General features: G+C 47.3%; 1 protein-coding gene across 2 annotated transcripts in view; it reads right to left on the bottom strand.

Annotated features, from left to right (window-relative positions):
- Nucleotides 1-14,287, bottom strand: part of nrp1a (neuropilin 1a) — an 81,732-nt gene that overhangs the window by 44,338 nt on the left and 23,107 nt on the right. For both annotated transcript variants that reach the window (XM_084048845.1, XM_084048846.1), the window contains exons 4-5: nt 11,001-11,182; nt 908-1,135 (exon numbers count right to left, since the gene is read on the bottom strand). In XM_084048845.1, coding sequence (XP_083904971.1) covers nt 908-1,135; nt 11,001-11,182 — 410 coding nt within the window. The remainder of the gene's footprint in view (nt 1-907; nt 1,136-11,000; nt 11,183-14,287) is intronic.

The following is a 14,287-nucleotide window of genomic DNA, read 5'->3' as shown; positions in this document are numbered from 1 at the left end:
GGATCTCCTATTGGGGAGGGGCGGGGGAGGGAGGGGCTCTCAAGCACCACAAGCACCAAGCGCTCCTTTCACTTCCTCCAACAAAAAAGAAAAAGAAAGAGAGAGAGAGAGAGAGAGAGAGAGAGAGAGAGAGAGAGAGAGAGAGAGAGAGAGAGAGAGAGAGAATTCTATACTATGTGGCCTTGAAAGCATCAAGCTGTTGTGTCAGAATGCAAAAGGCCTTTTCTTTGACATAGTTACAGCTGCACAATGTTAGTGTGAGGTCTGCTCACCTGGGATTGCTGATCGCTCCCACACACACACACACACACGAACATGCACACGCACACGCACACACACACGCACACGCGCGCACACACACACACACACACACACACACACACACACACACACACACACACACACACACACACAGTGGGCGAGAGAGAGAGAGAGAGAGAGAGAGAGAGAGAGAGAGAGAGAGAGAGAGAGAGAGAGAGAGAGAGAGAGAGAGAGATATCTGCCACTGAAGCAGAGAGTTAAATTAAATTAAAGGTAAGGTAGCCAGTCTGCCAGCCTGCAGATGGATATTTATTGTTTCTGTTCGTACCGAATACATATTTTATCATCCCCAAATGCCTAGTCCCTCGTGCCTAAAGACACGCCTCATGTAAGTACTGTACCCTTTACATTCGTTTAACGTGGGAACAGGCCCATGACAGTACTTAACCCTTAGCAGGGCAACGTGGGAATGACTCTTGGAGAGCGTATGCTGACAATTTATGTGCCTTTTTGTAAACTGTAAAGTGGAAAAGGCACTAAAAGACACTTCATGCCTTGCAGAGTTTCCGAGTTGTTCGGTAACTCTGCAGGCTACAGCAGCGACACCGCCATCCCTACAGGTAAGGCCCCGATTCTCGCCACTCACCTCCAGGGAAGCCGTCCCAGATCTCCAGGCGGTCGTAGCGGCAGAACACGCCAGTGGGCGGCGTGGTGTCGGGCTCCAGCTCGAAGCTCTCGAACTCCAGGACGATCTCGGACATCTTCGGGGCAAAGATCATGAAGGTGCAGTCGAGGTTGTTGGGGTACTTCTCCGGGAAACCGGGCGACTTGATGACCCCACTGTTGGAGGTGAAGTTCCGGGAGCATTCTGGACCTGTGGACAGCAGAGAAGGGGGGCAGAGATAAGTGATGAGTGCAAGGAAGATGCAGAGGAACAGTAGATACAAGAGAAAAGAAGGTACTTTAGCACCAGTTGAGTTTTATGACCGCTTGCGTTTATTGCCTGCTGTTTGTTTTCAGGTTGCTTTCTGCCTTGGTACCGAGTAGCACTGCATCCCAGCTGCTTTTGCTGGGTGAAAGGCAGAGTTTATGGCCCATGGTGCAAGACCACCTAGACAGTTCATTGTGTAATATACTCCAACGCACAGTATACATTGATATTATGTTTACCGAGGGAAGCAGGCTACATCTGGCCAGTACAACCCTTACACTCTCCTGACTTGTTCCTTTGTCTTCCTTTAAGTTCTTTCGGTGGCACAAACGTTACACCTACATGTTAACACGTATGAGTCGTCTGTGTGTGTGTGTGTGTGTGTGTCTTTGTGTATGAGGGCCAGCGCGCGCATGTGAGCATGTCTGTTTTTAATCTATGGCTTGTGGAACATCTGGCCAGCGAAAGTAAACACTTGATTTTCAATTGCATCAACCCTCCCCGAACACACATACACACGCGAGCGCACAGTCACACATCACGCACGTACGCAAGCGCTGGCTCCTTCATTAGTCCTTGGTGAAACACATGAGCTGCGCTCAGGCAAAATTACAGCCTCAATGGGGAGATGACTGTGTATATCAACACAGACGCACGCACGCACGCACGCACGCACCACAGAGAGAGAGAGAGAGAGAGAGTACACACACACACACACACACACACACACACACACACACACACACACACACACACACACATAGAGTACACAGAGCACACAGAAAGTCAAAACATTTATTCACATCTCCCTGGAGAGCTGCCTCTCAGCCGACGGGGAACGTTAACAGATTTCCCACGTTACTCACTCCTCAGAACATCACAAAAAAAGTCATTATGATTAAGTAATGAGTGACACTAAAAATTAACGGAGCAGCAGAAAGGCATTTCGTTTAAAGGAGTGACAGAAGAAGTAAAAAGGGTCATTTTGGCACATTCGCTGTGCAGACTCCAGAACATAAATTCGGGGGCCAGAACTTGAAGACCTTTTCAAAGCACTTTCTGACTGCCGTTTCAGTCGCAGTCATCTTTTGTATCCTCCCTTCAAATCAAGTCCCATCAACTGTGGGAAAAAATAAAAACTGGACCAATGTCAGCCCATGCAATCATTTTGGAGCCATTAGAGGAAGATATTTGCTCGTTCCAACACCATTTTCATGGTATCCTGACAGCTGGCAGTAATGGGCACAGCGGCCGACTGAAGAGAAAATTGTGGGGAGTCATCGCTCGATGCAGGCCCACCTTTTCACTCGCGGTGGCTTAAATTCATGCGGCAAACTGCTTTCTCCCTGTCACTTAGGAATTCTGGCAGGGTACCTATAATTCAGGACCATCAGGGCCACTACAGTAAGTCGATCAACCACCAGCTATTTGAACGCAGGAAGAGCGAAAGAGAGGATAGTGCTTTGTTGAGTTCCTCCCTGAGCCAGTAAAGAGAGTTGACATTTAATGCAGCTGAAAATGTGGCTTTCAAGAACAGTGGGCACCATTAATTTTGCAGTTTCCCCTCGATTATGCAGTCCTCTCTAAAGTTGTACACTCTATTTATAAAGCACTTATCAATTTCTTTAAATAAGAAATACAATTCTGAAATAAAAACTCCAAAGCCAGCGCTGCCTCCATTTTTTATTTTATTTTTTACCCTCCCTCTTGCCCTTATCTCTGCACAGCAGTTGACCAGAAGGGATTTGGCCTTTGGAAAAGGGTATGCAGACTGAAACACCCAAACCTGAGACTCTGTGGCACTGAATAAGAAAGCCTGCAGAGTGCTGGAAGAATCTCCACCAGTGAGGTGAATATACATCACTGATCTAGAATAAACCTTGGTCTGGATTGATGGGTACCAACTTGGTATATTCCATGCTGAGCGATAATAATTCATTATTATCGTTACATACAGTTTTTATAGGTTTTCTTTTATAGATTGATAAGCTCTATAAACTTCAAATGTATTATCATTAGCCCTTTTCATTTAAATTGTACTTTTTATTTGTATTCGCCACACCAAAGAAAGGGGGAATCCCTTAGTGGACATCTACTGTCTTGGTCAGTAATCAGCCAACAGGGGGTGCTATGATAGTGTGGACATTGCCATGAGCGCCATTCACTGAGTTTGAGCATGTGTACAGTATGCATACATAGGCTACTGTATGTGTGTATCTGTGTGTTCAGTGTGTATGTGACCGTGTCCCGTCGTCAAGTGACAGCTAACTCTCCACTCCTCACTACCTCTCCATCCTCAGTCTCTCTCTCTCTCTCTCTCTCTCTCTCTCTCACTCTCTCTCACACACACACACACACTCTCACTCTCTCTCATTTCGTGGTCACAGTTGTCTGTCATTCCCTGTCAATGCATCGCCTCTGTGCTGAGAAGTGAGGAGAATTCCACTGTGAAGCCTGATGTGTACTGTACTTGTCGTACGATGGTGTTGCGCGCCGGAAAATAGCCGATCTACAAGGTGAGCTTGTAGATCGGCTTCTTTCAGCACACGACACAGCCGTACAGCAAAGTATAAATGTAGCATAGGAATGAAGGAGGGAGGGAGGGAGGGAGAAACACGGTAACGGGAAGCACAGGGTTCTGTAAATATGAAAGCTTTGACTAGCTGACAAGCAAATCAACTTCCCAGAGGGATTGCTCAGCGGGAGGGATACCGTCGGTACACGCGCTGCCAGCCTTTGCAGTGGGGCACGTACGCACGCATGCGTGCACGCACACAAACCCGCCCTCACATACACACATAGAAAAGCCATACATATCTCTTTGTCCACACTGTAAAATCCTGGACCCAAATGGGCGGGTTCACCGCACTTGGGTCCAGATTCACACGCTTAAGTTATATTAGTTATATTAACCCAAATGGACGGGGTCCAATTACGTCCAGTTTTTACACGCGCAGAGTTAAATCAACATTGAGCATTTTACTGTGTAGAGGTAAAAGAGACACAGGGGCATCTGGTCCGACTGTGGCTTTCAAACAAACAGCTGAATTTACGACGGGATGTAAAGACGAGGGGTGAAGTAACCTTGAAACGCACCGCACGTTCGCCAGTATAACCTCTCCGAGTTCGCCTCGGCTCCAGCATTTACTGCCGGCCTTAATGGATTCTTTTAACGATTGTTTAGGCTGAACTGAACTGTTCTGAAGGGGGGGGGGGTGAAAGAAACAAACACGGCTCCATCTACTGCACACTTGTTTTAGTGTAACGAGACATGAGTCATAACAGGCCATTATTATTATTATTATTAACTTAAACAAAGATCTCTGATTTCAATGACTGCAAAGTACAACAAAGTGCTATTCAAACGATAGAAGAAAGTTAACCACTTATACGCCCTATTGTACACTTCAGCTACTTGACAAGAGCTGATCTACAAGCTCACAATGCGTCGCACACTTGTAGATCTGCTTGTAAACTTGCCTAAACTTGCTATTTAGGCAAGCTTACATAACATTTTTCGGCACTGTGAGCTAAGACCTCCCACCCCCCCTTGAGTGACTTGTCCACTATATCTCTATTTAGTCACACTGAAGTGCCGAGAGCTGACCGGAGACAGGGTGCTAATCAATGGGGGCGAGTTACACCTTAAAACATGTCTCAAACGTTTTCAACATTCTCTCTCTCTCTCTCTCTCTCTTTTTCTTTCTTCCCATTACCCCCGAACCCACCGCCCCTCTCCCTCTTTTTCCATCTGTCTGACCATTTCTCTGGGTTTCTGGGTAATTAGGGGACTGGTGCCGTGGCGGCTCGACGTGTTGTTCTAAAACCTGCTAAGCAAATCAACACTGTTTATGTTCCATGTGGCCTGCCTGCTGATCATTAGCCTTTACACGCACGCACGCACTCACGCATGTACACACACACACACACACACACACACACACACACACACACACACACACACACACACACACACACACACACACGTAAGCACACGCACGCACACGCCCGCACGCACCCTTATGCTGCACTGACGGGGCTTAATGGCGGGTGGAGAATTAACTCTTGCAACACTAAAGCAAACATTAACCTGCTGTCGGTGATTGTCATTTGTTGAAATGCATGTACACACACACACACACACACACACACACACACACACACGCACACGCGCACGCACGCAGAGCGCTAGGTCAACTGTGCTGATGACATCACTTCCCTCCCGTCCTGCCAGTGAGGGATGATGACACACATTGTTATGGAAGCAGGGGCTACAGTTAGGGTCTTAAGTTTCCATGCGGGTAGTAGTGTGTGTGTGTGTGTGTGTGTGTGTGTGTGTGTGTGTGTGTGTGTGTGTGTGTGTGTGTGTGTGTGTGTGTGTGTGTGTGTGTACAAGCACATGATGACAGTACGTCTCCGTGCCTGCCAGATGTGACCTATGCCATCAGGGCACGCCGACCGTCCTTGCAGGCTGAGGAGCCCATGCGCCCCCCGATAAGCGACCCCCCCCCCCCCCCACCACCACCGTCCATTTCTCCCCCTTCAAAGTGTTGACACAGGTGTGGTCGTAAAAGCGCGCCCGCAGCACGGTGACATGATAAATAGGGCCCCAAGCGTGGAATGCCTCTGGCACTGCTTTGTGGTGCTCCCTCCAGTCAGGTTTAAGTCATTATGCTGAGTAACTATGGAAATATCTACGGAAATATACACTGTGTGTGTGTGTGTGTGTGTGTGTGTGTGTGTGTGTGTGTGTGTGTGTGTGTGTGTGTGTGTGTGTGTGTGCGCGAGCACGCACGCGCACACAGAGAGGTTGAGGGGCACGGACATCATAGTACTACCATCCCTACCCATTTCAACTGGCCGAGTGCCAGCTTTGATGTGGTTCTAAGCAAACAGCGGAGCTGTTAACTAAAAACAAATGTGCGTGCCTGCCTGTGTGTGCCTGTGAGTGTGTGCGTGTGTACATATGTGTTTAAACACAGGTTTAGGAGTACATAATGTGCACATGTTGTTGCCTATACATGCATACGCTGGAGGGGAAGGATCTTTCAAGAAAATGCTTGAGGATTGTAAGTGGGACAAGATGACAGGGTAAACACACTCATTTTCTGGTACACAAAGAAGATGGGCTGGGCTGTCTTTGCCCTGAAAGGCTGGGGGACTCGACCAGGGTCATTTAAGGGTACTGGTTGAGTCACAAGGGTCAGGACTGAGCAACAATAAATGGTTCTGAAATGAAGCATTGCGTCGTTAGTTCATGCAGGGCACAGGAGTCAGACACGCCTCAGCTGGAATCAGCTGTCAGTCTGCTGATTGCTTTCAATCAGACACGCTTTTCTACACACCAATCACACCTCATTCCCTCAACAAGCCGGTCTGTTTAAATACGGCTCCCTCCAACACTGGATCTCTGCTTTTCAATTGCTGCCACACAGTGCTGCTGCATCACTCAATTGTTTAAACTTTCTAAATTCCAATGTCAAATTACAAAATTATCTTCCATAATATAGGAAACGTAATGCAGGCAAGTGAAAGTCTCATCCTTCTATGATGAATAGTTCCAAAGTTATGTATGGCAATGTCTTGACATTCTTGACCTTTGAGCATTACATCACACCATATGCCAGATATTGAGATCTCCTTGTGGGATTTGACGACAGTGCAGATAAAGTGACATACATACTGTACTGTACATCTACAATACACAGACAACCTCATTACACTGACTGCACAATTGCTTCACGGCTCAACGAACACCATCTCGATGGACGTGTAACATGCGAAAATGGGACTCACATTTTAAAATAAGGGCTAAAATAGATTCTCCCTGTCTTGCTCAGAATAAACGCTTTCCAAAACTCTCCCCATTCTGTATTCATATCTCCCTCGCCACACTTTAAGCCAGTGGAGCGAGGGTGCCAATTTGTAGGCCATAAAACAAACAAGCCATGCTAATGGAGACGCTTGGATTGAAAATCAGAGAGAGAGAGAGGGGGGACGGCAGAATGATGGCAAAGCAACACTAGCTAGAGAGAGACCAGCAAAACAACCAGTACCCTTCCCTGTATTAGACTCTCAACAGCTGATGAAAGCCAGGCATGCAAGCCAGGTTGCTGCAGGTTGTGTCCGCATGATGAAGAGTGTACTATATTTACACTCATTTGTATCCGTGTTGGATTAAGTGGATGAACTTTACACATGAGAGAGTAACATACATATGTTTAGTTCCTTGGGGAGACTGTGTGTGTGTGTGTGTGTGTGTGTGTGTGTGTGTGTGTGTGTGTGTGTGTGTGTGTGTGTGTGTGTGTGTGTGTGTGTGTGTGTGTGTGTGTGTGTGTGTGTGTGTGTGTGTACATACATTCATCAACCATTTGCCCTTAGCTGGTGCTTAGCCGACTTGGGAAGGCCGTACCAGCCTCGGAGGTTGATCCCCAGTGATCTTTGTTCCCCCCGCGAGCGCCAAGGTAAACATACCACATTCTTAGCATTCCCCCTTCATTGGCATGCACCGTTGCGGCCTCCTGTTTCTTCCACGTTGTGTTATCGCAGCATCTGTGTATCATCATTAAGTTTACACGTGTTCGCCAACACAACGCCCAGCCTTGTTTTCCCACTAATACCTCCGCTGTCGATAAGCTTAGTTAATCAGCTAGCTTCCCTATCTCGCTACCCTGCTGCCTCTCTCTCTCTCTCTCTAGCTGCGTCTCTATCTCTCTATCCATACCTCTCTGCAGTTGTTCAATTCATGCTGTTTACTTCTATTTATCTGCCTCTCCCTCTGCCTGTCTATTTATCAGCCTCTCTCTCTCTCTCTCTTTCTGTCTCTCTCTCTCTCTTTCCCAGACCCTAACAAACAGGCCAGCTAATTAACGACAGAGCCGCAGTCTTGGCGGCAACCGATGCGTCAGCAGTCAAAACACAACGGATTGAGAACATAACACAGAGAGAGAGAAGCACCCCCCCCCCCCCCCCCCTCCATCTCTCCTAAGGGGATGGGTCCCACAGCAACACACCCACACGAGTACGTGACCTCCTAACTTGCAGGCGTAGAAACATCAGCCTCAACAACAACTTCTTTTGTTCTGTGACAATATTGGCTTTAAGCTAGCAGTGTGGAGCGTGACGGATACTTATAATGAGGTTTCTCTCTTTTATTGACTTCAATTGAGTTGCACAGATAACAGCCACATGCCATACGATGGAAGGTGCTTCCAACATTGCAAAGTTAAAGAAAGTTACTGGCTGAGAACCACTGCTGAATTTCGATTATTATACCACCGGTGGCTGTAAAAGAATAACATAAAATCCAGTCATACCGAGGCCTACAGGAGGACTGCATTTCTGATGGAACAGTCTGGATTTCTCAGACTGTTCCTCTCTGACGCACCCCTTGCATCAGCTCTCGCTTGCGGCTGTCACAATCATGAAATTCTACTTGACTGGAACATATAAATAAAAAATACATGTCTGTTTGGCTTTTGGGGCTTCGTAATGAAAGTTTTAGAGGGCAGATATAACAAATATATATATACACAAAAGTGACAGGAATATTTAAGGCGTTGCATCAGCTTGTATATCGGCTATTTCCGCGATTTTCTTTTTTAAATACTTGAAAATATAATTATAGGTGTTGCTAGTTGTGAGCTTGTCGATCTGCTATTTTCAGTGAAAGCTTTCCCCACACTACGGAGGCTACAGGGTTTAAGTGGTTAATTCTGTCTCTCCACCCTTCTCTCTCTCTCTCTCTCCCTCCATCTCATGGACACATCTACATCTCGTATTTCCCTGGTTTCGTGGCTGGCTCCATATTCATGTATCTGTACCGGGAGGACTTTGTGTTCAGCACTTTCTCCTGTCACCGCAGGGCCCCTAACACGCCTCATTTATAACCAGTCCCATCTAATGGGATGAGACCGGGGAAACACCGAGCTAATCATGATGAGAAGAATGCAGTGGATTCTTAACGGCCCCATCATGAAGAGAGTGCAAGTGTATGTGTGGGGGGGGGGGGGGGTATGTCCCTTTGATCTCACAAATGGACACACACCCCACCAGCTGGTCCACTGTGATGGTGGCACACACACACACACACACACACACACACACACACACACACACACACACACACACACACACACACACACACACACTATAACCGAGATGAAAAGTAACGAGGGACGGTGGCGAGCCATCCATCTTGTCTGCGAGGTCACAGAGGGTGGAGGTGGGGGTGGGGGGGTGCGGGTATCCCATATAGGCCGGCGCTGGGGTTAATTAATGAAAGTAGAGTCTACACAGCACCTGTCTGCCGCCCAGTCACTCTCACTAGATGTGTGCGTGTGCGTGTGCGTGTGCGTGTGTGTGTGTGTGTGTGTGTGTGTGTGTGTGTGTGTGTGTGTGTGCGTGCGTGCGTGCGTGCGTGTGTGTGTGTGCGTGCGTGTCTGTGTCTGTGTGTGTGTGCCCACCCTTCTCCTCCCTCCCCCACCCCAAACACAGGAAGGCAAAGCACCAGCAGGAAATTCCACGTCTTGCTGTGTTGCATTGTGATAAGATAGACATCCCCAGAAGATATTTGCCATTCATTGTACCTGATTCCCCAAAACCCCCCGCGGGGCCTTTCAAAATCCTCTAAGGTCTTATTTGTGGGTTAAAGCTGAGGAAGGAGGCACTCTGGGTCGGCCACTCTGTCCTCAGCCTGTTTGGATGTTTACGCGAATCATCCCGTCGTATTTCATCGCCAAACGGGAAGAGGTGAAAACGCTTTCTGCAGGCGCGCCCTTAAGCGAGGCGCCGAAGTCACTCTCTCCTTGGTGGGGGGCCAATGAGGACGTGGGGATTAACATCCGCGGCGATGAAACGACTAGCTTTGATTTGTTTTTGTATTTCTGACATCGACAGAAAGTGAATTATGCACCTGATTATTACACATAATTCACCGCAGAAACAAAGCAGCTGCAGTTACAGAGCATGGGGATGATTCATCTGTTCTGAGTCGAGCATATTGTTCGCCATCTTGCGATCGCATAATTTGATGCACTGGTGCCTTGACCAAATGACAAACAAACCATGAAATGGGAAGGCATGCTTGGCTCTTTGTCATTAATTCCTCCTCTGCCACCCAGATGGTACAGTACGTGTCCTACTGTGATTCAGCCCCACAAACAGAGTCAAGCCCTTAAAATAGGTTGTGGGTGGGATTTCTGACGAGTCACCACATTATCAGATTATAATTGTTGTTGTTGTTGTTGTCGCCAAGCCGTTCTCACTCCCAAGGCGTCACATTTTGCCGGTTTGTCAGTAGCGCTGAGACGTCAAGTTTTGACGCGACGGGACGCCATGGCGACGTTGCATGTTGACAAAACTATGCCTAAATCTAACCCAAACCCTAACCTCACAAAATATACCTAAACCTAAGCCTAACCTCACAAAAACTATGCGGAGAGAGAAAAAGAAGTTGTATCCAAAGTGGAATTTGATCACGAGAGATTACTGTTACCAGTCAAGCGCTACAACCAGGTTAGGCACCGAGGCACCTGGCCAAACCCTTGATTCGAGTAGTATTTGAAGCTCCAATGCGTGCCTTTTAGTTTTTGTAATCTTATAGTGACACATTAGGGAGTGAAAATGACAGAGCGGCAATGACTGACGCCTATCTGTGAGAATGTGTTGTTGTCCCAGGGACTTATAAATGGCTTCAAGCATGAATTTGTTTTAGAAAACTTCCGGCTTCAAGTATATAACTAATCGTCCAGGTACGGTTGAAACTCTACTCGGCCACATACGTATAGTACCGCGTCCATGCACTCACCGGTCTTAAAGATCTCGTAGCGGATGGAGAAGCCCGCCCCGTGGGTCTCGTAGTCGGTCACGAACTTGATGAAGAGCTGGTTGCCGGACGAGACCACAGGGGAGGGAGCGATCTTCCCGCAGTACTTCCCCACCAGTTGGCCGCTCTCGTCCACGCCGTCGCGCACCTCCACGTAGTCATACCTGGACACGACACAGAGAGAGAACAGCACGCGGTCAGACAACAGAGACGATATACTTAAATGACTAGATTTTAGTCTTTTAAAACCACTTTATATTCATTTGCAGGTTTTCACTCTTTGTTGCGTGCATCTGTTGTACCCTGCTGTCTGGCTACAGAAGCTGCAACCAGTTGAACATGCTGTCATAATTACACGTTCCAATTTATACGGTATGTGTGTACCACACATACTGTACACACACACAAAGTCGCACACTGAGGCTCATAAAGGTAATGCAGCGTTTCGCATCAGTAACGGGGGGAAAACATAATGTTCCGCAGTAATGAGATCTCAGGTTAAATCACACACACACACACACACACACACACACACACACACACACACACACACACACACACACACACACACACACACACACACACACACACACACACACACACACACACACACACACACACACACACACACACACACACACACACACACACACAAACTGTGTGTGGCAGATGGGTCCATTCTATACGAGAATATCCATTGGAAGTGATTATATGGCCCTAGTTGGCTGGTATACAGAGAGACCAGGTGTTAACGCTATCAAAAACAGCCTCATCGCGATTGCTATGGAGTGTGCACACACATACAGGACAGGCTGCGCTAGTACACACACACACACACACACACACACACACACACACACACAGTACACACACCACAGCCTACTCAAATGTAATTTCAGACCCGCGGCTATTGACGGGAGGAATGGCCTAATTGAGTCAGCGCAGACTTTTCTGGGGCAAGGGAGGAAAACAGCTTTGAAATGTGCCCTATAGGAACATGCGCACGCACCCGCACGCACCCGCACACACACACGCACACGCACACACACACACACACACACACACACACACACACACACACAAAGAGATCCTGGCATGTGAAACATAAGACAGAAGAGCAGGGAGGAATTGGAGTAATTGGTCAATGAGGGTGGTCTCAACACAGCTCCCGATTATCAGGATAATAAAGTGTGTGTGTGTGTGTGTGTGTGTGTGTGTGTGTGTGTGTGTGTGTGTGTGTGTGTGTGTGTGTGTGTGTGTGTGTGTGTGTGTGTGCTCATTCTGACTGACATGGGTGAGTGCCACACAGCGAGCTCAATTGGCCTCAGGTTTCCACGGCATTTAATCGGCCATAATGCTCATGACTTCAGCTCTTAATATAGAATGAATCTTTTTATTTTATTATCCTCATTACCCAGCATCGTTACAAAGATGGCTGACACACACACACACACACACACACACACACACACACACACACACACACACACACACACACACACACACACACACACACACACACACACACACACACACACACACACACACACACACACACGTACAGCACATTTGATTCTATATAACAGCAAACACATTCAAAGAAAAGCACAAGGCAATGCACACATGAACGCAGTGGTGGAAAGCAACTGAGGACGTACTCAAGTACTGTACGAGATTTTGTAAGATTTTGAGGATTTTTTCCAATTTCAGTACTTTATACTTCTACTCCGCTACATCTCAGAGGCAAATATTGTACTTTTACTCCACTACAATTATTTGAAAACTAATTGTAGTTACTTTGTAGATTTTGATTATTATTACAAAACATACATTGTATCTACAAGCTCACAACGCGGGACGTGTTTTGAGCTTGTCGATCTACTATTTTCAAAAGATTTTGATACATTTTGAAAACTTGAAATGGGACATTTCTGCATAATGACTACTTTTACTTTTGGTACTTTAAGTACATTTCGTTGTCAATACTTTTGTGCTTACACTGAAGTCAATTTTGAATTCCGAACTTTTACTTGTAACAGAGTATTAATCTACACTGTGGTATTGATACTTTTACTTAAGTAAAAAATGCGAGAACCTTTTCCACCACTGCATGAACGTATACCTATGCGCTCTCTCTCTCACTCTCTCTCTCTCTCTGCTTCCCTCATTATCCCCTCTCCACCTCCCTGCTCAAATATGTGCCTTCTAGGCATCGGGGCGTACTTTCTAAAGTTATGCTTGAGTCCCAAATTACTGTCAAAACACGGGCCCTCCTTAGCGGGTCGAAACTCTACTTAATGCGCGGTTATTTCACACAAAAAGGCGATTTACACTTTGAATGACGGCTCGGGGTGGGCTAAAGCCCTCAGGTGGGCGCAGACAAGTAACCGCATGGCCCCCGCCGCGCCCACTGCACCGCCGAGAACAGCTTCCCCCACCTGCCTTGAATTAAAACGGGCGCAATTGTGAAACCACAGGTGATGTGGGAAAGGGAGGGGGGGGGGGGGGGGGGATTGGAGGGGAGAGGGAGGGTGTGGGCCCACCGGGCTTACGCACAGACATTAGAAAATATTATGGATAATGGTTGGAGCCAGCAAGCTACACCGGCCGGAGGGGGGTGTCATAAAAAAACATTGGTTCTCAAAGTGGGGTTCGGGGTCCTTGGGGGAGGTTCCAGGGGGTCCTGAGCAAAAATAGTTAATGTACCATCACGATCATTTTATCCACTTTATCCATTTATATATTGTCTATTAAAAAATAGCTGATCTACATGCTCACACTGCAAGCTTGTACATTTGCTACTTTTGAAAATCTTTGAAAAACATCGAAAATATATTTTTTTTTACACAATTCTTCTCTTCTGGGGGTCCCTGGCACAAAACCTTTTCAGATGGTGGTCCGCGGCCGAATGCAATATCAATTTGGGGGTCCTTGACACGAAAAAGTTTGAGGAGCCACTGCAAAGAGCATGAGAAGAAGGGAAGGAAAAAGTTCACCGCCTGAGGAGGAGGAGGCACATACACTGCGATGGACGGATGACTTCACTCGTCTTTTTTTTTTCCCGAGCGGCTGGAGTGATGGGAGGTGATACGGCGCTGTCAGCGCACATCAGCCTCTCTCTCCCCTCTTTCACCCGGGAAGAAGACTCACTGAAGGAAAGGATAAGGCGAGGCTGGGCAGGAACCCAGAGGGGCTGGGCTTTGCTCTGGGCTTTCTCTAGTCTTCTCTAGAGACCCCATGGGGCTGGCAAACCCCAAGCCCTGATACGC

This window comes from Gymnoscopelus microlampas (genome assembly GCF_963454915.1).
Source record: "Gymnoscopelus microlampas genome assembly, chromosome: 22".
In the NCBI taxonomy this organism is placed as follows: Eukaryota; Metazoa; Chordata; class Actinopteri; order Myctophiformes; family Myctophidae; genus Gymnoscopelus; species Gymnoscopelus microlampas.
This window is presented reverse-complemented; position numbering and strand designations above follow the sequence as displayed.